Source organism: Manis pentadactyla, chromosome 9 (genome assembly GCF_030020395.1).
Source record: "Manis pentadactyla isolate mManPen7 chromosome 9, mManPen7.hap1, whole genome shotgun sequence".
NCBI classification, from domain to species: Eukaryota; Metazoa; Chordata; class Mammalia; order Pholidota; family Manidae; genus Manis; species Manis pentadactyla.
Genome location: NC_080027.1, coordinates 11,205,821 through 11,226,899, shown reverse-complemented (window position 1 = coordinate 11,226,899; position 21,079 = coordinate 11,205,821). Strand labels below are relative to the sequence as shown.

The following is a 21,079-nucleotide window of genomic DNA, read 5'->3' as shown; positions in this document are numbered from 1 at the left end:
CAGAGGCCGGGCCCAGCAGCATGGCTAGGGGAATCCAACCGGGAGGGGGGCGCAGGCTGCAGGCAGGGGTCCGAGGGGTGTCGGGGAGCTACAGGGGGTGGGCCATTAGAGGGAGAGGAGGTACCAGCAGGGGGCGGAGTCAGGGAGACACCCCCATGGTCTGGTTTTCAACAGCCGGTAGGGCCTTCAGGGCCAGGTCTGTGGGGCTGCCTCCTCCCCCTGGCAGGGAGGTGCCCCAGAGCTGTGGGGAGTCTCCCTGAAGACGTGTGGACCCCTCCCCACCAGGACCTCCTGCTTCTGTGGCTCAGTGTCCCTGGAAAGCCTGGGATCCTGGGCACACTTTCTCCAACACCGCAGGGCTAGAGGTACAGGCCACAGCCTGTCCCACCTGCTTTCACCCCCACGGGCCTCCTCTGAACCCTGGGACCACCTGCTCTGTCTCGCCAGAGTCTCCCTGTACCTGGAGCCAGTGCGTGGGGAGGGAGGATTCAGGGCGGGGTTTTGAAGATGGGCTTCCTGGAGGAGGTGAGTCTGTGGCAGATGGAGGAGGATTCACCCAGGATGTCAGAGAAGAGGTGGCAGGGCTGGCTGTGTGGCAGGGCCTGGCAATCTGTGTTTAACCCCTCCAGGGGGCCGTTGGTGCACATTCAGGCTTGAGAACCTGGACCCCGAGGGCCTGGAAGGATCAGAGTCACTCTTGCTAGAGAAGCGGCTTCTGTGGGGGAGGGTCTTCACTCTGCCGGGGAGTCAGAAGGCCATGGGGGCCTGAGCAGGCGGGTCAGCATTTGCACCCCTGCATCTAACAGCGCCTAGAGGGCGGGCTGGGTGTCTGCTGGAAGCTGCGACCCGCCAGGCTGCCGCTATTAAAGTCTCAAAGGGAGGAGTTGGGGGTGACGGCCAGGAGGTGGGGGATGGGGAGGGGTGGAGGGAGGACCCCTTAATGCTGGCGCGGGGCACAGAGGGCAAACCCCGCCCTGCGGTTCGGGCCAGAGGAGGCGGTTGGGCGAGGAGCTCGGAGATGATAACGCAAAACAACATTCAGCCCCAAACCGGGAGGGCGCTGGCGCGGAGCCAGCAGCCGCGCGGGGTGGGGGTGCCGCCGCACTCCGAGACTTGGCCGACCAGGTGTCGGGCGCCAGGTGTGGGGACGCAGCTCGCCCGCCAGCCGGAGGCCCCGCTCCCGCCCTGCGCGCTCCGGGCTCTTCCGGCCGCAGACCCGCCCGCGCTCGCAAACCTCGGGGCGGAGGTCTGGGCCCCAAATGGCGTCCGCTGGCGGGAACAGGCGGATGGATGGGGCGCCAGGAGATCGGTGGGGCCGCGGATGGGGAATCCTTAGGGTGATTTTCAGGGGAATGACATCAGACGTGTTTCAAAAGGGCGCCAGCGTCTGTACGAATGAATAAGTGGGAGCCAGTGGCTGGTGTCCCCCCTTCCCCACCTGGACCAGGTTGGGGGCGGAGAGAAGCGGCAGTGGGTTCCCTGCCCCTGGAGGAGAGAGGGATTCTGTCGCCTCCACCGGGATGCTGCCAGGGGTCCTGGGGAAAACAACCACCCCCAGGTACCATTCTGGAGGGATGCCTGGGTACAGGCGGGGTCTAAATTGTTCACAGCCTGTGAGGGCCAAGCAGGACTGCCTCCATTCTACAAATGGGGAAACTGAGGCTCCAAAAGCGAAATAAACTTCCTGAAGTTACAGTGCAAGCCAGGGCAGAGAAATGTCTCACCCAGAGCGACAGCGGGACATTAGTAGTCTTGGGCCAGTGCAGGCAGTGCGATGGAGGTCTTGGCTGAGCCTGCAGCGGTCCTCAACCTAGGTCTGGGTCACTTCCTGTGTTCATTTAAAGAGTCCTGCTGCTGCGAGTCCTTTCCGCCGACCACCGCCACCTTGGAGGCCTCGCGCTTACCCGCCTTGGCCGGCTTAGGGCGAGGGGCTGTGCGTTCTTGACTGCTCTGAGACTTCCAGTTGCCTTTTGCTTGACCCACACCAGGGCTGGGTGCGACCTTGGGCTCTTACTGTCTTTCCCTACGGACTTGGCAGGTGTCTTGCTGACTTCCGCACCTGGAGAGCCAGAGCTAGCCTAGTCCAGGGAGGAGACAACTCACGCCAGGTGCCCAGAGGGCTCTTTACCTCTGAAGTCCAGTGACTTCATGTGCACACGTACTGGCTCATTTTGGGGAATCAATGTTCCTGACTTTAGATTCTGGCCGGTATTTATTTCAGAAGAGATTTCTTGTGCTCTGTCACATATTTTCTCTCCCATTTCCTGTCTTGTCTTCTTGCGTGTCCATGCTTCGTGGTCTGTTGTTTCTCATGAATCACTCTTAGTTCTGTTCTTTTCCAATACATTTTGTGTGCTTTTCTCAAACCTTCTGTTTCTGACTGTGTTTTCAACAATGGCTACCCTTATTTTTTGAAACTCCAAGTGGCTTTTATTTCTGTAAAGGTTTTATTGTCCTCTTCCATTTTTTTCCCTCAAGTGTTGTCAGATAATTTTAATTTCTTTTGTTTTTATCATTGATTAAAAAAAATACTCATTTTTTTAGAGCAGTTTGAGGTTCACAGCAAAATGAAGAGGAAAATGCAGAGATTTCCTTGTCCCCCACCCAGTCATAGCCTCCCCCATTGTCATATCCCACAGCAGATCGGTATATTGCTACAATTGATAAGCCTGCATTGACATCATAATCACCCAGATTCCACTGTGGGCTCAGTCTTGGTGCTGTGTATTCTATGTTTATCTTGCAATTTTGACTGTATCCATCATTATATAGAGCAGATTCGTTGTCTTAAGGATCTGCCTATTCATATCTCCCGCACTCCATAACCCATGGCAATCATCTTTTTACTGTCCCCATAGTTTTGTCTTGTCAAGAATGTCTTAGAGATGGAATCATACAGCATGGAGCCTCTTCAGACTGACTTCTTTCACTTACTAATATGGATTTAAGTTTCCTCTGTGTCTTTTCATTTCTCTATAGTGCTGAATATTCATTGTCTGCATGTACCACAGTTTATCTACTCACCTATTGAAGGGCATTTTGGTTGGTTTCAAGTTCGGGTAATTACGAATAACTGCTGTAAACACTCATGTGCATGTTTTTGTGTGGATGTAAACTTTCATTTGGGTAAATGCCAGGGAGCACGATTGATGGATCACATGAGGAAACACCAAAGCGTCTCCCGAAGCAGCTGCACTGTGCTGCATTCCCACCAGCAATGAGTGAGGGTCCCTGCCACTCCGCGCCCTCACCAGCATTCAGTGGTGTCCGTGTTCTGGATTTTGGCCACTCTCAGGTGTGTAGTGGGATCTCATGGGTGTTTTAATTTGCATGACAACATATGATGTTGGGAATCTTTTCATGTACTTTTTTGCCATCTGAATTTCTTTAGTGGGGTGTCTGTTAATATCTTTGGCCCATTTTTTAATTGGGTTATTTTCTTATTGTTGAGTTTTAAGAATTTTTTTTCTATACTTTGGATAACAGTCCTTTATCAGGTGTGTCTTTTGCAAATATTTTTCTCCCACTCTGAGGCTTGTCTTCTCATTTTCTTGACATTGTCTTTCACAGAGCTGACGTTTTATTTTATTTATTTATTTTTTTGTCTTTCTATTTTTATTTTATTTTTTTTATTTTGGTATCATTAATCTACAATTACATGAGCAATGTTATGGTTACTAGACTCCCCCCATTGTCAAGTCCCCACCACATACCCCATTACAGTCACTGTCCATCAGCATAGCAAAATGTTGTAGAATCACTACTTATCTTCTCTGTGTTGTACAGCCCTCCCCATGCCCCCCCCACATTATGTCTGCTAATCATAATGCCCCCTGTCCCCCCTTGTCCTCCCCTTCCCACCCACCCTCCCCAGTCCCTTTCCCTTTGGTAACTGTTAGTCCATTCTTGGGTTCTGTGAGTCTGCTGCTGTTTTGTTACTTCAGCTTTTCTTTGTTCTTATACTCCACATAAGAGTGAAATCATTTGGTACTTGTCTTTCTCCACCTGGCTTATTTCACTGAGCATAATACCCTCTAGCTCCATCCATGTTGTTGCAAATGGTAGGATTTGTTTCTTTCTTATGGCTGAATAGTATTCCATTGTGTAAATGTACCACATCTTCTTTATCCATTCATCTACTGATGGACACTTAAGTTGCTTCCATTTCTTGGCTATTGTAAATAGTGCTGCGATAAACATAGGGGTGCATCTGTCTTTTTCAAACTGGGCTGCTGCATTCTTAGGGTAAATTCCTGGGAGTGGAATTCCTGGGTCAAATGGTATTTCCATTTCTAGTTTTTTGAGGAATTTCCATACTGCTTTCTACAATGGTTGAGCTAGTTTACATCCCCACCAGCAGTGTAGGAGGGTTCCCCTTTCTCCACATCCTCGCCAGCATTTGTTGTTGTCTGTCTTTTGGATGGTGGCCATCCTAACTGGTGTGAGGTGATATCTCATTGTGGTTATAATTTGCATTTCCCTGATAATTAGTGATGTGGAGCATCTTTTCATGTGCCTGTTGGCCATCTGAATTTCTTCTTTGGAGAAGTGTCTGTTCATATCCTCCATCCATTTTTTAATAGGGTTATTTGCTTTTTGGGTGTTGAGGCGTGTGAGTTCTTCATGTATTTTGGATGTTAACCCCTTGTCAGATATCATTTACAAATATACTCTCCCATACTGTAGGATGCCTTTCTGTCCTGTTGATGGTGTCCTTTGCTGTACAGAAGCTTCTTAGAATGATGTAGTCCCATTTGTTCATTTTTTATTTTGTTTCCCTTGCCCAAGGAGATGCGTTCTGGAAAAAGTTGCTCATGTTTATATTCAAGAGATTTTTGCCTATGTTTTCTTCTAAGAGTTTTATGGTTTTATGACTTACATTCAGGTCTTTGATCCATTTTGAGTTTACTTTCATGTATGGGCTTAGACAATAATCCAGCTTCATTCTCTTACATGTAGCTGTCCAGTTTTGCCAACACCAGCTGTTGAAGAGGCTGTCATTTCCCCATTGTATGACAATGGCTCCTTTATCATATATTAATTGACCATATATGGTTGGGTTTATACTGGGCTCTGTAGTCTGTTCCACTGGTCTATGGGTCTGTTCCTGTGCCAGTACCAAATTGTCTTGATTACTGTGGCTTTGTAGTAGTGCTTGAAGTCAGGGAGCCAATCTGTATGGTTTTCATTTTCTTTTTTTGTCTTAATTGTATTTAGCTAGGACTTTCAGTATAAAGTTGAAAAGGTATGGTGAGGGACACCATCAGCAGAACAAAAAGGCATCATTTTTTTTTAACTTCCTCAAATGTCACCTCTTCTCCTCCCTTCCCCCTCCCCATCTGCATCCTTGGTAGCCTTTACCAACACCTTCAGGTCTTCCCTGGACGTCGTTTTCTCAGACTTGCTTTTTCTGACCACTGTTTATAAGTGTAGCCTCTCTCAAATTCACTTTCTTTCCTGCCTTTATCTTTCTCTACAACAGCTGTCATCAGCTAAGCTAACGTACCAAACATTTTCCTTATTGTGCTTGTTGTCTGCTCCTAAACCTTCACTACAACATAAGTTCTGCAAAGGCAGGGATCTTGTTTGTTTTGCCTTTTTCCTCAGTGCCTGGTACATAGTGGGTGTTCAATAAATAGTTGCTAAAATAGATTAATTATATTCTTATGGCATAAATGTAGTTCAGGTTACGTGGGATTTTGTCTGTCTGAAATTTTCTTCTGCTTTCTGAGATAATTATTCTTCTGATGTGTATGCTTCACCTGCCTTTTTCATGTGTATGTATTCTTAAGTCCAGTGCTAGTTTTTTTCCTGTTATGAAACACCTGTGAATGGAGACAATTCCATCTGAACTAGGTACTTAGGGAGAAGTATGAGCTAGATAGTTAGAGGCAGTGTGAGCTGGGGGCATCTGGTGGCTTTTGAGTAGTATGTGGCAGGTTAGCTGTGTCCTCTGCTCTGTGGGCCCTTGTCCCCTATGGATCATCAGTAATTATGGTGAAGTGCACATGTCACAGGTGACTTAGTGTCTATGAACATCTGGTGAACAGCCATGAGCTGAATGCCCCTGTGTATCCCTTCTGGCAGGGCGATTTCTAGAATCTTCTTGGGCAGGTTGTCCATCTGGGTCCTGTTACTGAAATCCTTCCTGCTGCCCTGTGTTCATAGTGAGGTATGACATGAGGATACAATTTGGATAAGTTTCATGAGGATAGTTTGGGCTGCTGAACACATGTACTGCTTCCCTAGTGAATGTCAATGAGGGAGTATACTTAATTAGGGCCCCAAAGATGTCCATGCCCTAATCCCTGGAACCTGCAACTGTCATATTACATGTAAAAGGGACTTTGCCAACGTGATCAAGTAAAGGGTGTTGACTGAGGTGGGAGATTATCCTGGGTTGTCTGGAGGGGCCCAGTGCAATCACGGGGCTCCTTGTAGAAGGGAGGTATAGGAGAGTCAGAGCCATGGATGAAATGTGATGATGGAAGCAGAGGCTGGCAGAGGGGGGTGAAGGGAGATGGTGAGATGGGTATGCAGATGGAAGGCAGCTGACTTTGCGGACCGAGGAGGACGCATGAGCCTGGAAAGCCAGGCAGCCTCTAGAAGCTCGAAAAGGAAGGAAGCGGACTCGGTCCTAAAGCCTCCCTCCTGTGGAAGGCCTAATTTTAGGACCTCCGTCCTCCAGACGTGTACGATAACAAATCCCATCATGTCTGTGGGAATCTGTCACAGCAGCTACAGAGAAGTCACACGGGCAGGCACCAGCCTTCCCCCATGGAACCCCCATGGAGGAGCTGACCCAGCCTCCGGCCAGAGCTCTCCCGCGGGGCTCCTAGCCCTGACCTGCAGCCACACGAGCGCAGGTCCAGCAAGGACACCCTCCCCTCACCACATGGCTTACCCCAGTTCGAGCTGGGTTTTCTGTCTCTGGCAACTGAGTCCTGATACCCCTGGCCTCCCGATCTGGTGTAGGACGCTCCCGACCAGGATGCCAGGTGCTCCTTCTCCCTTGAGGAGAAGGAGGTGGGACGGATGTCAAGTTCAGTTTCTAAATGAAGGGGCTTGCTTGCAGGTGGGGGGCCCTGCACTGACCGTTACGGGTGCCACAGGCCACAGGCACAGGGTGGCGAGGCAGAGGTCTGCAGCCTTCCCTCCAGGCCTCAACACAAGCTCAAAGGCACAAGGCAAGAAGGGGCATGTGGCCGTGGGGTGGGAAGGGTGGGCTCAGCATGGTGGCTGCAGCTGCGGGGCAGGAAGGGACATCAAGCGCAGGGACAGCGCCAGGGCCACCCACAGAGCGGATGCTTTGGCCACCGAGGCTGGTCTCTGCCCTCCCAACAGAACCAGGCGGAGGGTGAGTCAGAACTAAAAAAATACTTCATTTCACTCTGAATAAAAAACGGGACAGACAGACTCTTGGAAATCCTGAAAACAATGTCATCGCTACTGCAAAATTTCACAGAAATCATCGCACAGAGTGTGGGACCAAGCTGGGCCCCGACTGTGAAGGCTGCCTCTCTGGGCAGGGGCGCAGAGGGCCAGAGGGGGGCAGGCACAGGAGGTGGCTGTGCCCCATGATGAGCCGCTGGGCACCCTGGCCTCCAGCCACCACCACAGGACTGTGCCACGGCCGGGTCGCCTGGCCCTCAGGGTTGCTCCTTGCGGGGGCCCTTCTGACTGCGTGTGCCCCACATGCCCCGCTTGGAGTGGTAGAAATGGTAGAAGTGACGCAGTCGGAGCCGCTCCACCTCCAGCCCTGCCTGCAGGACCCTGGGGGCAGAGGGGGTGTCAGGAACCTGGGCCTGTAGGGCCTTAGTGGGTGGAACGGGGCTGTCCTGAGCCTGCAGGTCCTGGGAACCGGGTGGGGTGGGATGGAAGTGGTCAGGACTCTGGTCCAGGGGCTCAGGGTGTCAGGGCAGGGCCTCCACTGCTGTAGTACCCCAGTGGGAGGATGGGGACTCAGGGCCACCACCAGACTGACAGGATGTGGGGCGGAATTGGTTTAAGGGCGGTGCCTGAGTCTGCAGGACCCTGGGGGTGGGAAGGGGTTTCAGGGAGAGGGGTGGACTCCGATCCTGGGAGGCAGACGACAGCCTCCCCTCAGCACGTGACAGCGTGACAGCCGTGGGGCCCCCCTCCCCACTCAGAGGAGGATCTGGAAGGGTCCCGGGCTCTGCAGGGTGGGGAGGCGTCACCTGTCCAGCAGCTCCCAGTCCTCGCCCCCCCACTGGTCCCGGAACTCCTCGGTGTTCATGCCTCCAACACGGTCAAAGTCAGACTTGTAGATCCCAAAGAGGCCGAAGCCATTCACCTCCCAGTAACCTGGGGTGGGGAAGGGGTGCCCTTCAAACACCAGGTCCTGCCAGCCTTCCTCCTCAACCTCAGGAGGGGGTCTGTCAGAGCCCCATCACCAGGGGCCTCCAGGGATTACCCTTCTGGGCTGAGTCAGCCTGAATGGGCACTGAAGGCTGTGGCTAGAGTTTGGCCATGACCCTGGGGGTACTGCATATACAGGGGGCATTGGTGGGGTCCCAGGTCTACCTTGGGGGTTGAGAGTGGCCTGTAAGGGGCCTAGATTTTACCCTGGCGCTGGTGGGCCTCCTGGCATTACTGGGGGGGTGTCTAGGGCGTTACCGTGCGGGTCCCCCGGTGAGCTCCCGCAGCCCAGGCGCATGACCACAGGCGCAAAGGCCAGCCTGCCCTCCACGCAGTGCTTGCGGATGCCGTCCAGGATATTGGCGGGGAAGTGGATGTGCAGGTCACAGAGGAAAACGATGCTGCTGGCGTCCTGGAGGCCAGAGGGAGGTCTGAGTCCCATCCTCTCCCAGCGAAGGTGAGTTCCTCCCTTGCCCTAGAACAGTCTCGCTCTCCGCGCGCGCCCACCTCGCCCACGCACCTCCACCGCATCCACTCCAGCTTGCAAGCCAGCGGAGCGCTCAAAGTTTCCTGTTCGCCTCAGGTATTGGTACCTGTGAGGGTGATAGAGGGTGGCAGTCACAGGCACCGATCGCTGGGCACAGGGACAGGAAAACCCACCTCCTGCGAGGGAAGATGCGCTTCCTGGTCGGGGTGGGGTGGAGGGCGCCCTTACCGGGGCAACCGTGCCGCCCGCAGGGCCCGCTCCACGTCCATATCCTCGCTCTCAAAGTCCACCAGGATGACGCTGAAGTGCGAGTCTCCTGTGCTGGCATGCAGCTCGGCCATGTCCGCCAGGAACTGGGCCACCCAGCGCGCCTGGTTCTTCACTGGAGGAGGATGGGGCCATTGAGCCCACCCGACCTCACTTTGCGGTACCCGGTCTGGGGCCAGCGGCGCTCCCGCCCTTTCCCACGAGGTCTTCCAGAGCCCTCCACCCCGTCCAAGGTCCCCGGAGCTCCCGCGCACCCGGCACGATGAAGTGAACCATCACGTCTTGGCGCCAGGCCAGGCGCAGCGGCCGGCAGAGCTCTGGATGTCCGTCGGGGCGCTCGGGGGTGGCGAGAGCAGGCTCGGGACTCTCTCCGTCGCCGTCCCCGGCTCGGGGTCCTGGCAGTCGCAGAAAGACGTACTCGGACAGGCGCAGGCGGCTGCCCCCGCGCTCCTGCAGCTCCAGCTCGAGGAGAAAGCGGCTCCCGCGGGTTGAGTCCCTGCGCTTCTCCACATTCACGATACGCAGAAGCGAGTAGCGCCTGGGAGGTGAGGCCAGTCAGCCCTCTTGGGCTTCGGGCCTGCACCTCCTGCCCCAAACCCAGACACGAGTCGGCCACCCTGCCGACTGGAGGTCAGCGGGGTAGGGAGGCCGCTGCGCTTCCCCTTCCTCCCAGGCTCCCGGGTGTGTCCCAGCACACCTCCTGCCCTGCCAGGAAGTGCCCAGAAGGCAGGTCCACATTCAGTGAGCTCTCCTGCCTAGGACAGCCACACAAGGCAGCGTCCCCCGCCCAGGCCCATCCTTTCCTCTTTTGGGGTCTTCTTGCTGCCAGGCACGTGCAGTGATGGTTCTGACACACTCAGAAACCCTTAGGACCACCCACTGCCTATTACAGGCTGGGCTGTCTTAGTGGCATTCTAGGACCTTAAGCAGGCTCTGCCCTGTGGCCTTCAGGACACCCCCTGCTGGGCAAGCGGACTTCTTCCTGGGTTCTGTCCTGGGGTCTCCCCTCTGGTGTACTCTCCGCAGTCCTCCCAGGCTCCTCTGGGAAGCCACCCTTCTGCCTCCCCTGGCAAGCCCAGGGACTGCCTTGACCCTGAGGGGAAAAGCTGCAGGGCCTGCCCTGAGCCTCTCTGGCCGCCCTGCTCTGGCCTTGCCGAGTACCTTCCTCTCCCCTCCACTCTGCCCTCAACAGAGGCTTCGCCTCATCTTGGGAAAATAGGATCCTGCCCTTGACTAAAGATGCCTCTTCCTTCTGCCACAGGTCCTCCCTTTGCAGGTAGTGCCCTTCAACCTGGGAGCCATGTGACCTTCCAGGGGGCTTGACTCCTCCCTTCAACCCCTGCCTGCTCTCCTGGAGCATCAGGGACTTCCTGCCATAAACGCTCTGGGTCTGTCTACAGTCTTGCTCCTTGGGGCTACCCACACCCTTGCACTGCTTGGGAAGAGAGGGGACACAGCCATGACCACTCTGTTGGATGGACCCCCTTGTGCTCATAGGCAAAGGAAACTTAGAGCCAAGAGCAGGCTCGCCCTCCTGGCCACCTCGAATCAAATCCAACCTTACTGCCCTGGACAAAGGGCCTCCCACCTGCCCCACCCAAGCCCAGCGCCCTGCACTTCCCTCCAGGGCAGTGACATGCCTGTCTGCAACCGGAACCTGTCCTACTCAAAACCTTGTATCACAGGCAAGAAAAGTGAGTCCTGAGCATGGCTTTCAAGACCTGCGATGGTCCCTTCTCCATCCTCTGCTCACCAGCCCCCTGGCCTTCGCCTGTCATTGCTGTCTGCAGATTCTGCACCTCCTTCAAGGTACAGCACGACTCTTGAGAATATCCCAGTGCCTCCCTTGAGGCCAGACTGGGGCTGCCACTCTCCACCCCACTATCTGCACGGGGTGGAGACAGGACTGGATTCCTGGAGCCTCGGGGAGACCAGAGGGGCAATGGTGCAGGGACCCTGTGCCCTCCCCTGAAGTTCGGAGGAGAGCCCTCTTGGAAGACCAGCAGCACTGTGCCAGGGGAGGAGGAAGGGTGCAGGAGCTCTAAGCTCCAACTGCGGGTGTGTTATCTGGAGGACAGACCTGGGCTGCTGATCCCTGGGTCCAGGTGACAGGGCGGGGCAGGTGCTGGACTGAAGGGCTTAAGCCCTGGGTGGGTTGTGGGGCTGGTAAGCTTCCTAACAGGGGCCCTGGGCAGTAAGGAGCCCCAGGAAGGAGACAGTTCCCCAGGGAGGGGGCGTGCATGCTGCTCCCAGATATATGTCTTTCAGGCCTGGGGAAGGTCTGAGGGTCCCATGGAGGCCAGGACTGCTTTACCACTGCTTGCCCCTCCCCTATACCCGCCATGGCGCGCGTGGAGCTGCTCCATGTACTGGGCCACTACGTCCACGGCCTCGGCCTCTGGCAGCTGCAGATTCCCGGACACGTTGCAGCGCAGGTCGTTCCAGTCCGAGCGCAGCAGCTCGAAGTCTATGGCGCCCACGCTGAATGTGCGCTGCCAGTCAATGGCATCCTCACGCCAGCGGCCGAGGGCGGGGCCAGCAGCCTCCTCGCTGTCCTGGGCGACCTCGTCATCCCCTTCCTCCTCCTCCTCCTCACCTTCCCCAGGCAGCTGTGGCCTGGACACCTGGGACAAGCTCAGGAAGGAGGTCACAGGCCGCACTTCGGACGACGAGTTTGGGTCCACTGTGGGTGCCACGAGTCCAGGTGCACGTGCTTGGCCCTCCCGGCTCCCGGGGGCAGCCTGTGCCCGGCCTGTGGAACTCAGCTCTGTGGCCTGGGGACTGCCGGTCTTCCAGCTTCGGGACTGCGGCAGGCGTGGGGGTGCCCGTAGCTGCACCCTGCGCAGAGGTCTGGGGTGCAGGAAGATGCCGGGGAAGGGCGGCCAGGGTGGGCCGCGTGGCCTGAGCGGTGCCAGGGCTCGCGGGGGCGCCCGTAGGCCAGGACGTACCCGCGTCACGTACACCTTCGGGGGCTGCTGCTCGGCTGCGGCGCGGGGCGGCGGGGCACGGCCCAAGAAGAGGGGCAGCGGGTGCGCGGCCCGGGCGGCCCAGCTCAGTGCCCGGGAGCGCCTGGGGGTCGCCTGGCCCCGGGGGCTGGGAGGAGTCGGAGAGGTGCGCACAGGTCCAGCCTCGGCGGTAGGGAAGGGGAGGCCACCTCGCGGCGGGGGCGCCTCGGTGGGCTCCAGACTGTCCAGCAGCTCTGCGTCATCCTCGTCGTCCAGGAAGTCTGCGGGGAGTACGGCTGAGCCTGCCACACCTAGCGGGGTGCGCGCTGGAGCGCGGAGGCTAGGAGCACTTAGGATCCACAAGGAGGGCGCAGGCTGCAGTGCGAGGGGCACTCACCATCCGCATTGAGGAAGAGGAAGGCTCGACGCTGCACCTCCTCCTCGTCACCTCCCTCACCCTCCTGCCGGTCCATCTTCATATATTTGTAGAACCCAAACCTGGGGCGGGGGCGGGGGCATCAGAGCTCCCGCCTCGCAGAGGCCCCGCCCCCTCCTGTGCGGTGGCCCTGCCCACCCACCTTTCCAGGTACAGCGGGGACTCGCGGTAGAAGCACTTGTTGTCGGTCTCCATGTGAGTGAGGCGCGTGTGGTCATTGGGGTAGACGAAGGACAGGTACACCTGGGGGCGGGCGGGGTCAGGCGCGGAGGGGCTCCGGGCACCCCGGGGGAGGCGGGGCTCAGGCAAGGTCTCGGAGGGACACTCACAAACTGCAGCCCCTGGTATCTCGCGATGGGGAAGTCCTTGACCACGTAGGTGGGGGCGTAGGCACAGGGCTCCAGCACGTCCTCCAGACGCGAAGGCTCCACGCGGGGAGCTGCGGGAGAGGTGCTCACGCTGCGGCCGCCTGGAACGCCGCCCCGCCCTCACCCCCACCCCCACCGGCCCCCTGCTCACTGAGGAAGAAGGTGTCTCGGGGGTCGGGTCGGAGCATGTCTGCTCTGGGCTCCTCCTGGGGCAAGCGCCCCACCACATGGCTGGCTGGAGACTGGGGGACGTGGGCCACATGGTCCATCTTCAGGGCCGACTCATCTGGGGGCAGAAGGCTGTGTGGAATCCCCAGGAGTGCCCAGAGACCCCTCCTCAATTCTCCCCACCCATATCCAGGGACCATCCCAAAAAGACCACCATCAGGAGCCTGCCCCACTCCCCAGAGAGATACCGGGGCTCGCACCTGTGTACAGGGAGATGTGAGCTGAGTCTATGACCTCGAACCTGAGGCCCGGCAGGAAGGCACGCCACTGGGGGAGGGAGATGGTTATCAAGGCCAAGAGTGGCGGGTCACGGTGGAAACCCGGCTGAGACAGCAAGGAGTGGGTGTTCCATGACTAGGAGGAGGACTAATAGGGGCAACCCCTTCAAGGGTCAGGAAGCTCGGAGGTGGGTGGTGGTGGAGGGGTCCCGGGAAGGGGCAGGAGGCAAGCTGGGGGAGGCCTAGAAGGCGAGGATCTCTGGTGGCAGGTAAGGACTCCCCCATGCTACCTGCAGGCCTGTACATCCTGAGGTCCCTTGCCTGCTGGTTAGGGCTCCCTGGGTCCTCAGCCACTGCTCCCCTGGAGGTCACAGCTAGCCTTCTAGGGCTACACCCAGCACCCCACCTTGTCCCACTGGACCTCCCCCCAAATCCCCCTGCTCCTGTGGCTGCCCCTTCTTAGTCTCCTTTGCAGACTCTGTCTCTCCCCTACCCCACTCAAGTTGGGGTTCCTGGGGGCTGTCCCAGGCCTGCTTCTCTCCCCAGCTCATTTGGGCCCTCTCAGACCCTCAGCTTCTGTAAGGTTCCCCAAAACCCATGTCTCCAGCCAGGACCCTCCAAGCTGAGTTGGGGTGATGCCCACCACACATGTGCAATATCCCACAGAGCTAGGGCTGGGAGCCCCCAGCCCGCCCTGGTCCCCACTGACACCCAGCCAGGCTCAGGCCCTCTGTCCTGTGGTGCAACACCCTCCTACCCCAATCTTTCCACACAGTGGCCGGAAGGCTTTTCCTGAAAGGCAGATCCAGTTGTCTCAGTGATTCCAGGACAAAGCCAGAGCTTCCCAGGGTGACACTGCAGGGCCCACCTGACTGGGCCACCCGACACCCCTCGGAGTTCCAAAAAACGAATGGGTGGTTCTGTTCCTCTGCTGTTCTTGAGATGTGGAATTCACCCGATGCACCCCCACCCTGAATTCCCTCTGCCCTGGCTCTCCCTGTGAATGTCTTTCACCTCTCAAGACCACTCAAGGGCCACCTCCTCCATGAAGCCTCCCTGAGCCAGCAGTGTGGACTGCGGCCCCATCCCTGAGCACCTGCTTTGTCAACTAGACTGGAAGCTCCTTGGGGGCAGGGTCCCCACCACTGTCCTGAGGGGAGTGGTTGGAAGAGGCACAGCAGGGGAGGCGGGGTCTCCAGAAGGCCCTAGGCAAGCCAGCCACTCACGCCCACTTCCACGTGGTCAGAGCCTCGGTCATCCTGTTTGTGCAGCAGCTCAAAGTAGTACTTCCGGGAGGCTGTGAGCCTGAGGACACAAGGAGTCAGGGGATGTGCCCTCCACACAACAGGGACCCCAAACAGATGGGGAGCCCAGAGGGGGTCAGGGCTGGCCCCTCAAAGGAGACACTTTGGCCAGAACAGCACAGGTTCAATGGTTCTGTGTGTGGATTGTGTTCCCCTCAGACATACAAAGATACACAGTTGTGTGCACACATGGGCACACTTGTGCACATGTGGATAATACTCATGCACACTCCCACTTACCGCCTGGGCTTGGACACCTGGGAGCTGAACTTGGTGAATTCTCCAGGTGCTGTCCACTCTGAGCCAGTCTGGGGGGCAACACAGAAGGGTGGTGGGGGTTCACCCTCTCTTTGAGGGTACCAGCCCCATCCAGTCCCCATCCCTAAGAAGCTGAAGGGCGCAGGTCACAGAGGCCTCAGGAGGCCCCATGCAGACAGGTAGGGGTGGGGGCCAGAGCCAGGGTCAGGGCTGCTGGGGGGGTACCTTGCCCACAAAGGCCACCAGCTGGGCACCCGCTGGGCTCTCATTTGGGCTCAGCCAGAACTCAGAGTTGTCATCTGATGCCACAGAGAACTGGACATCTCCTAGGCCACAGGACAGGGGTTCAGAGGGTGTGGGGCTGTCGCCCACACCCCCTCCCCGGCACGTCCTCACATGCACACCATCTCTTGCTGGGTGGATGAAACCAAAAATCCGAAGTCCATAGTTCTTCCACTTGGGGGACACAGCCAACTTCTTCACAGTGGTGCGAGTCTAGAGTGGAGGCGACCTCTCCTGTCAAGGCCCACTGTGCGCCAGGCCTGCCCTGCAGGGCCGGCCCTGCCCGCTCCCAGCACTCACATGAGGGAACAGTGGGAAGTGCAGGTTCCTCCTCAGCTGGCCCACGGCGCCCCCACACCAGTCCTCAAACACGTGCAGGTTCACCTGCCCCTTGTACTGGGGGGAGAGAGGGGGTCTTAACTTCTGCACACCCCTAACTCAGGCCACCCCCCAAGCCCATCACTGCCCAGCAGCACTCACCTCCTCCTGCCATGGGGGTGCCTGATGGGTGAGGTTCAGTGGGGGTGGCCTCCCAGCCCCCCCAGGAAACAGCATGTTTGAGTCCCAACCTTCAGGCTACGGCAAAGAAAGGGGACCAGGGTCAACGCTGAGAAATGTAGGGCAGGGAGGGGTCATACAATCACACACACACTCACCACACGCACTTGATCCATGACATACACCGGGACACAACACACAGAGGCTTGTAGCATGACACGCGACCCCATCACAGCCCAGCCACACACCTGGAAGACCCTCAGCACACCGGCCCCAGCAGACCCTGGGCCGTGGGGTGTCCTGTGCTGCACATGCGTTCTTTCCCCTCCTGCTCACCGCCTGCTCCTCCTCACGGCTCTCACTGGAGTCCTCTGCCCTCCGCGTGGACAGTGCAGCCTGGACACCCCGGCCATCAGTCACACCGCTCAGCTTCTCACCATCTGTGGGTGGCACGTGGGGCTTGGCTGCGGCTCAGCTGTCTCCAAGGCCCCAGGCCCTGCTGCTGGGTCAGCTGGGGGCAGGGACCCCCTTTCCACATGGTAATTGTGCACACACAGGCTGGAGCAGGGAGGGAAGGCCAGTGGTGTCTCCCACAGGAGCCTCTGCTCCCTCACGCTAGGGATGCCACTCCCTGTAGCTTGGCAAGTGCTTTCTGCTGGGCCTTTGTCCCATAGCCCACTTTGGGGGGGGGCAGCCCCCACCCAAGCCCTCCACTTGGCTTTCCCCAGACCCCTAGCTTGTGTGAGGGAACACATGCCAGTACATGTGTGCTTACATGCATCTATCTGGCCACCCTCATCAGTGGCTCCACCTCCAGGAAGGCCCCCAGGACTCCCGTGCCCTCAGTTTTTTGTGTCTTGCCTCCCTTATCAGAACTGAGAGCTAAGGCTTGGTGCTGGAGCTTGCTGCTGGGAAAACAGGTGCTACTGTCTGTGACTAAGTCAGCCCTGGTCTATGGCACACCAGCCATCTCTGCCCTTGAGGCTGGGGCTCAGGACCAAAACAGCCCTGGCACCAGCCTGGCTAGAGGAGGGATAGGTGGTCCGGCTGCTGGAGGACCTGGGGCCAGGAAGCCTTGGAGGGAACTGTCCCTGGGGAACCCTTCCCAGGACAGTTTGTGGACACCTCCAGAGCTTGGTGCCTCCCAAACCCCCTAGCCCAGGGCAGACCATCCCCATACTCCAGACGCCCTCAACTTCCCAGACCTCCCTAAGCTGTGCACCTGAATGTCCCACTCTGTCCTTGGGGAGTTCTACATCCTAAGATCTGAGCCTCTGAAGAGGAGGCTTCATTGTACCCCACTTCTGCCCTTCCTGGTGCTCCCACCGAGGGATACCCCATCCAGGAGTCCCCCCTCTGCTCCAGGGCCAAGCCTGGGCTTCAATATCCATGCCCATCCCTCAATCCAGGCTCCAGGAGCTAGATTCCTGTATGGACACAATAGGCCTGGGTCTCTTCTTGGGATGGGGGGCTACTCATGTTCTCCTGCCTGTGGGACCTTGCAGGGCCACCCTCTTGCTCCTCATCTGTGTTCTTCCTCCACAGTCCTCTGTCCAGCTGGAAGGCGAGTCCCAGCCAAATCCCCACAGCCTGGCCCTGATATTTCCAGACCAAGCTAAATCCATGGGTGTTAGGAGCCTGCAGTGCGGTCCCAGCCCAGGCTGCCCCCACGGCCCTGCAGGGGCTGAGCCCCAGAACAGCTCGGTGCTGACAGGCCTCCTGTCTTCTGGCTCACGTTCCCTCAGGGATCTCTGCCTATACAGGCTGCTGGACACTGGGAAGGTAGCCCTCTTGCCCTGCTCCAATGCCACCCCCTTGGCAGAAGTAATGATTGTGCTCCCCAACCGTCCAGAAGGCCTCATGTGGGAGCTCAGGTGGCTGAACAGGAGGTGGGGCTGCAGCCCAGAGCCAAGACCCCTGGGCGAGAGCAGCTCCTGGAAGGTGCCAGAAAGCGGGTTTCGTCTTCCAGGACCCTGAACAGCTCCTGCTCACCCAGGAGTAGGCAGGGGAGGATGACTAGTCTCCCAACCTCCCCACTGGCCTGAGAGCAGAGGGAGCCTCAGAAGTGGAATTCCCACACCTCTGCCCCCTCCTAGTTGCTGAGCTAGACTCCCTGGCTGCTCAGGAAGTGAGGTTGGGGACGACTGTGGTCGCTCAGAAAGCCACAGAGACAGCTGAGAGGCCTGGTTTTGTTCCGTGACACTGGGTCACACTCTAGGTCCTGCCTTGCTTGCTGATGACGGGGGGCCTCTTTCAGAGATGGAGCAGAGCTGAAGCCTCTCCAGGGTGTGGTGGCTGTGAGGCATGCGGACTCCGGCAGGGCGGGGACAAGCTCCAGACCCGGCCCTGGTGGTCTGTGGAGCCAGGTGTCCAGGTACAGGAAGGAGAGGCAAGAGGGGCTTTGGCAAGTGGAAGGCAGGAGTGGGACTGAACAGGGAGGTCTGGCGCCCTGGCAGAGTGGCCCAGGACGTGTGGTTGTCATTGCTCTGAGCCTTTGGGAAGCAGACCCTCCCTCCACCCCATCCCAAGGACACCCTGCACCATACTTCCTTGAGAAGAGTCAGGGGCAGCCTGGCTGGGATCTTCCCTGCCCTGAGATGTTTCCCTCTCATACCCCCACTTACCGCTTTCTACCCTTCTCCTCTCACCAGATTTCCATCAGTCCTTCTGTCTTTCCCTCAAATGTGTCAAAGGTCACTGCCTCCAAGAGGCCCGCCAGGATCCCCCCAGCCAAAGGGGTAGGAGCTCCCCCTGGTTCTTTACAGCAGCACTCACCCGGACCTGATTTGCTGTGTGTGTTCACTGTCCTCACTGGAGGAGCCTGGGAGGGCTCACTCCAGCCAGTCCAGGGCTCCCCCGGCTGGATCCCCATCACCATGCCTTGCTCCCCTGACACACAAGCATCTCAGTCCTTGATCGCAGGGCTACCTAAGGCATCCCGTCCACGGAGCGTGGATCAGCTCTCCCCAACCTTCTCCCTCCCCTCCTCCCCAGCAGATGGGGAAACTGAGGCTCTTCTGGGTAGGAGATGGTGGAGGCGCGGCCCGGATGTGGCCTCTTCGGAATCCCAGCACGCAAGGCCTGGGGGCACAGGTGTCTCCGGGAGTCCACGGTTACCCTGTCACTGCCGGAGCCCGACCACATCCCCGGGCCGGCCTAGGTTCAGGGACGCTCCACGAGAGGGTCGCGCGCGTCACTGCTGACGTCACCGGGCGTCCGGGCCCGGCCGAACCGCGCCCCCTGCCCCAGTTGCGAGCCGGGAAGGGCGGCCGGGGTCCCCGGGCGAGTCTGAGCCCACGCCAGGGCCCGGCGCTGCTCAGAGCCCTCACCGCCCCCGGCTCCGGCGCGCGCCTCCCGTACCTCGCCCGTAGCCCAGGCGCTGGCGCAGCGCGCGGCCCTGGCGCACCAGGCTCAGGTGCACGTACGTGAGCCACGCGGCGCAGGTGAGGAGTACCAGCAGGAGCAGCAGCTTGATCTGCTTGCGGATCTTCTTCACCGGGAACCACGGCATCGCGGCCGCCCCGCCCTCCCGGGCCTCGCCCAGCGGCGCCGCTACGGCCCCCTGTTCCCGCGCGCCCCGCGCCGCGGCCCCCAGCCCCGCATGGCCTTTGTCCACCGCTCGCGGCCACCGGGCGCGGCCGCGAACCCCGGCTGCGCCCGGCCCCGGCCCGGGGTGGGCGGCGAGCGGCTCCCGGCGGCGCCCAGCGCCGGCCCCGCCCGGCCGCTCGGGCTCCGTGCTCCCGGGGCCGCGGCCGGACGAGCCGAGCCACGCTGCGGCGCTACCCACCGTGAACGGGCCGAGGGCCGAGGCGCCAGCCAATCGGGGCCCGGCCAGCTCCCGGCAGCCAATCCACGGCTCGGGGCGGGGCCGGCGTGTTCGGGTGTGCCCGCCACTCGTCTCCACGCAACGCGCGCGCATCCACCTGGGCGCGCCGGCCCGCGCAGCGCGTGAGCGCGGAGACTGAAGCACCGAGGGCTGCGCGGACGCGGCTGGCGGGGAATGGGGGCTACAGCGCGAGGGCGCGGGGACGGGGAGGTATGCGGACAGCGGACTGCGGCTTGGGGACTGGAGATGCGGGGGATGGGGAAGGCTGAGATGGAGGCTAGGCGGTCCACGGGACACAGGGAGGTGTAGGGGAACAGAGGACCGGGGACAGGGGTCTAGTGGGTATGCGGAGTTCTGGGGACCAGACGGGGGATATGGGGAGTTGAGGGGGACGGATGGAAGGACGCAAGGATGGGGTGGTGCTGAGAGACTTAGGGATTGGGATACAGAGCAGGGACCTCGGGTTGCTCTGAGGATGGATGGGGAGAGGTCCGGTCTTGAAAGAGGGGACATCAAGAGAGAGAGAGGTGCAGAGGACTGCTGGACAGAGGGCCAGGGCCCAGGGTGTGTAGGGATGGAGGTGGCAGAACGCACAGACTATCAGGGGGCCGGGGTGTGGGGATCAACAGGTTCCAGGGAGGTGAGGCTGGGGAGGGTCTCAAAGCACGTGGCTTCACCTGGAAGGGGGTGAGGAGCCACCAAAGGACCTTAACTTAGAGGGTCTTACCTGGCTGCCTGGTGGACAGGGGCCTCTGAGGGTCAGGTGCTCCCACTGAGGGCAGAGTGGGGAGGCAGGGAGACCACGAGTGGGTCCATGGTGGTACTGTTGCTGAGCTGGGTGTGGGGGTGTGGGCTCATCATGGATTTTCCCCACTTGGTTCCATGCTTGCCTGGGCCTCTCCACCCACTTCCCCACGTGGCTCTCTCCCCCAGTCCTCCTCTGCCCAGCTGCCAGCCCAGCTTTCCCCTTTAACCCTCCTGTCAGCGGCTCCGCTTTTTCTATTGCTGTGTAACAGATCCCCAGTTGTGGGGTGTAAAACAACTGCTGATTATGTTCACGGATTCTGTGGGTCACGAATATGGACAGGGCCCGACAGGACAGGCTTTCTCCGCTCCATGTTGTCGCAGGCCCTGGGTGCCTTAGTGGGGATGGCTGGGTTCAGCCAGGATGGTCAGTCAGAGCACCTGGATGTGGCCACTCCAGGGGATGGCCTTTGGGCTCCAGCAGGCAAAGTACCTGGTGGAGCACCGCATACCAACTTTGCCACATGCTGTCATATGCCACCCAGGTATGAGAGGAGGGGTTTCACAATTATGAGTGATGTTTACTGTTCAGCTTTTGGTAGGTGATCCTGACCTCTTCCATTCCCAGATTGTTGAGAGTTTTAATGAGTAAGTGTTGGATTTTGTCAAATGCTTTTTCTGCAACCATAAGAGCTTATTATTTTTATTTCCTTACACATATATGTGATAGATCACACTGATTGATTTTTTAAATGTTGAACCACACTTGCACCCCTGGAATAAATCCCACTTGGTGGTGTGTAAATTCATTGTTGGATTGGATTTTCCAGTATTCTGTT

General features: G+C 58.5%; 1 protein-coding gene across 4 annotated transcripts; it reads right to left on the bottom strand.

Annotated features, from left to right (window-relative positions):
* Positions 1-7,417: 7,417 nt before the first annotated feature.
* On the bottom strand, positions 7,418-19,638 carry B4GALNT4 (beta-1,4-N-acetyl-galactosaminyltransferase 4). 4 transcript variants are annotated; one of them, XM_057506819.1, is made up of 20 exons: positions 19,031-19,638; positions 16,007-16,110; positions 15,653-15,748; positions 15,473-15,568; positions 15,295-15,385; positions 15,116-15,216; positions 14,873-14,940; positions 14,555-14,633; positions 13,311-13,377; positions 13,034-13,168; positions 12,844-12,953; positions 12,657-12,757; positions 12,476-12,576; positions 11,471-12,359; positions 9,388-9,671; positions 9,095-9,248; positions 8,900-8,972; positions 8,638-8,791; positions 8,199-8,325; positions 7,418-7,773 (listed from the first exon to the last, which is right to left on the bottom strand). In XM_057506819.1, the coding sequence occupies exons 1-20, from the start codon at positions 19,587-19,589 to the stop codon at positions 7,650-7,652; spliced, it is 3,513 nt and encodes a 1,170-aa protein (XP_057362802.1). In that variant the 5' UTR covers positions 19,590-19,638; the 3' UTR covers positions 7,418-7,649. The 4 variants fall into 4 exon arrangements, with proteins under 4 accessions (XP_057362802.1, XP_036783067.2, XP_057362804.1 ...); XM_036927172.2 differs by having other exon boundaries at positions 16,010-16,110; XM_057506821.1 differs by having other exon boundaries at positions 19,096-19,224.
* Between the last annotated feature and the right edge of the window lie 1,441 nt (positions 19,639-21,079).

Coding starts and splice junctions, on each gene's coding strand:
- B4GALNT4 (XM_057506819.1), bottom strand. CDS start 19,589: ATGCGCGCGCGTTGCGTGGAGACGAGTGGCGGGCACACCCGAACACGC. Junction 15,386..15,472: donor ACTTCCCACTGTTCCCTCAT/GTGAGTGCTGGG, acceptor CCTCCACTCTAG/ACTCGCACCACTGTGAAGAA. Junction 14,941..15,115: donor TGGTGGCCTTTGTGGGCAAG/GTACCCCCCCAG, acceptor GTTGCCCCCCAG/ACTGGCTCAGAGTGGACAGC.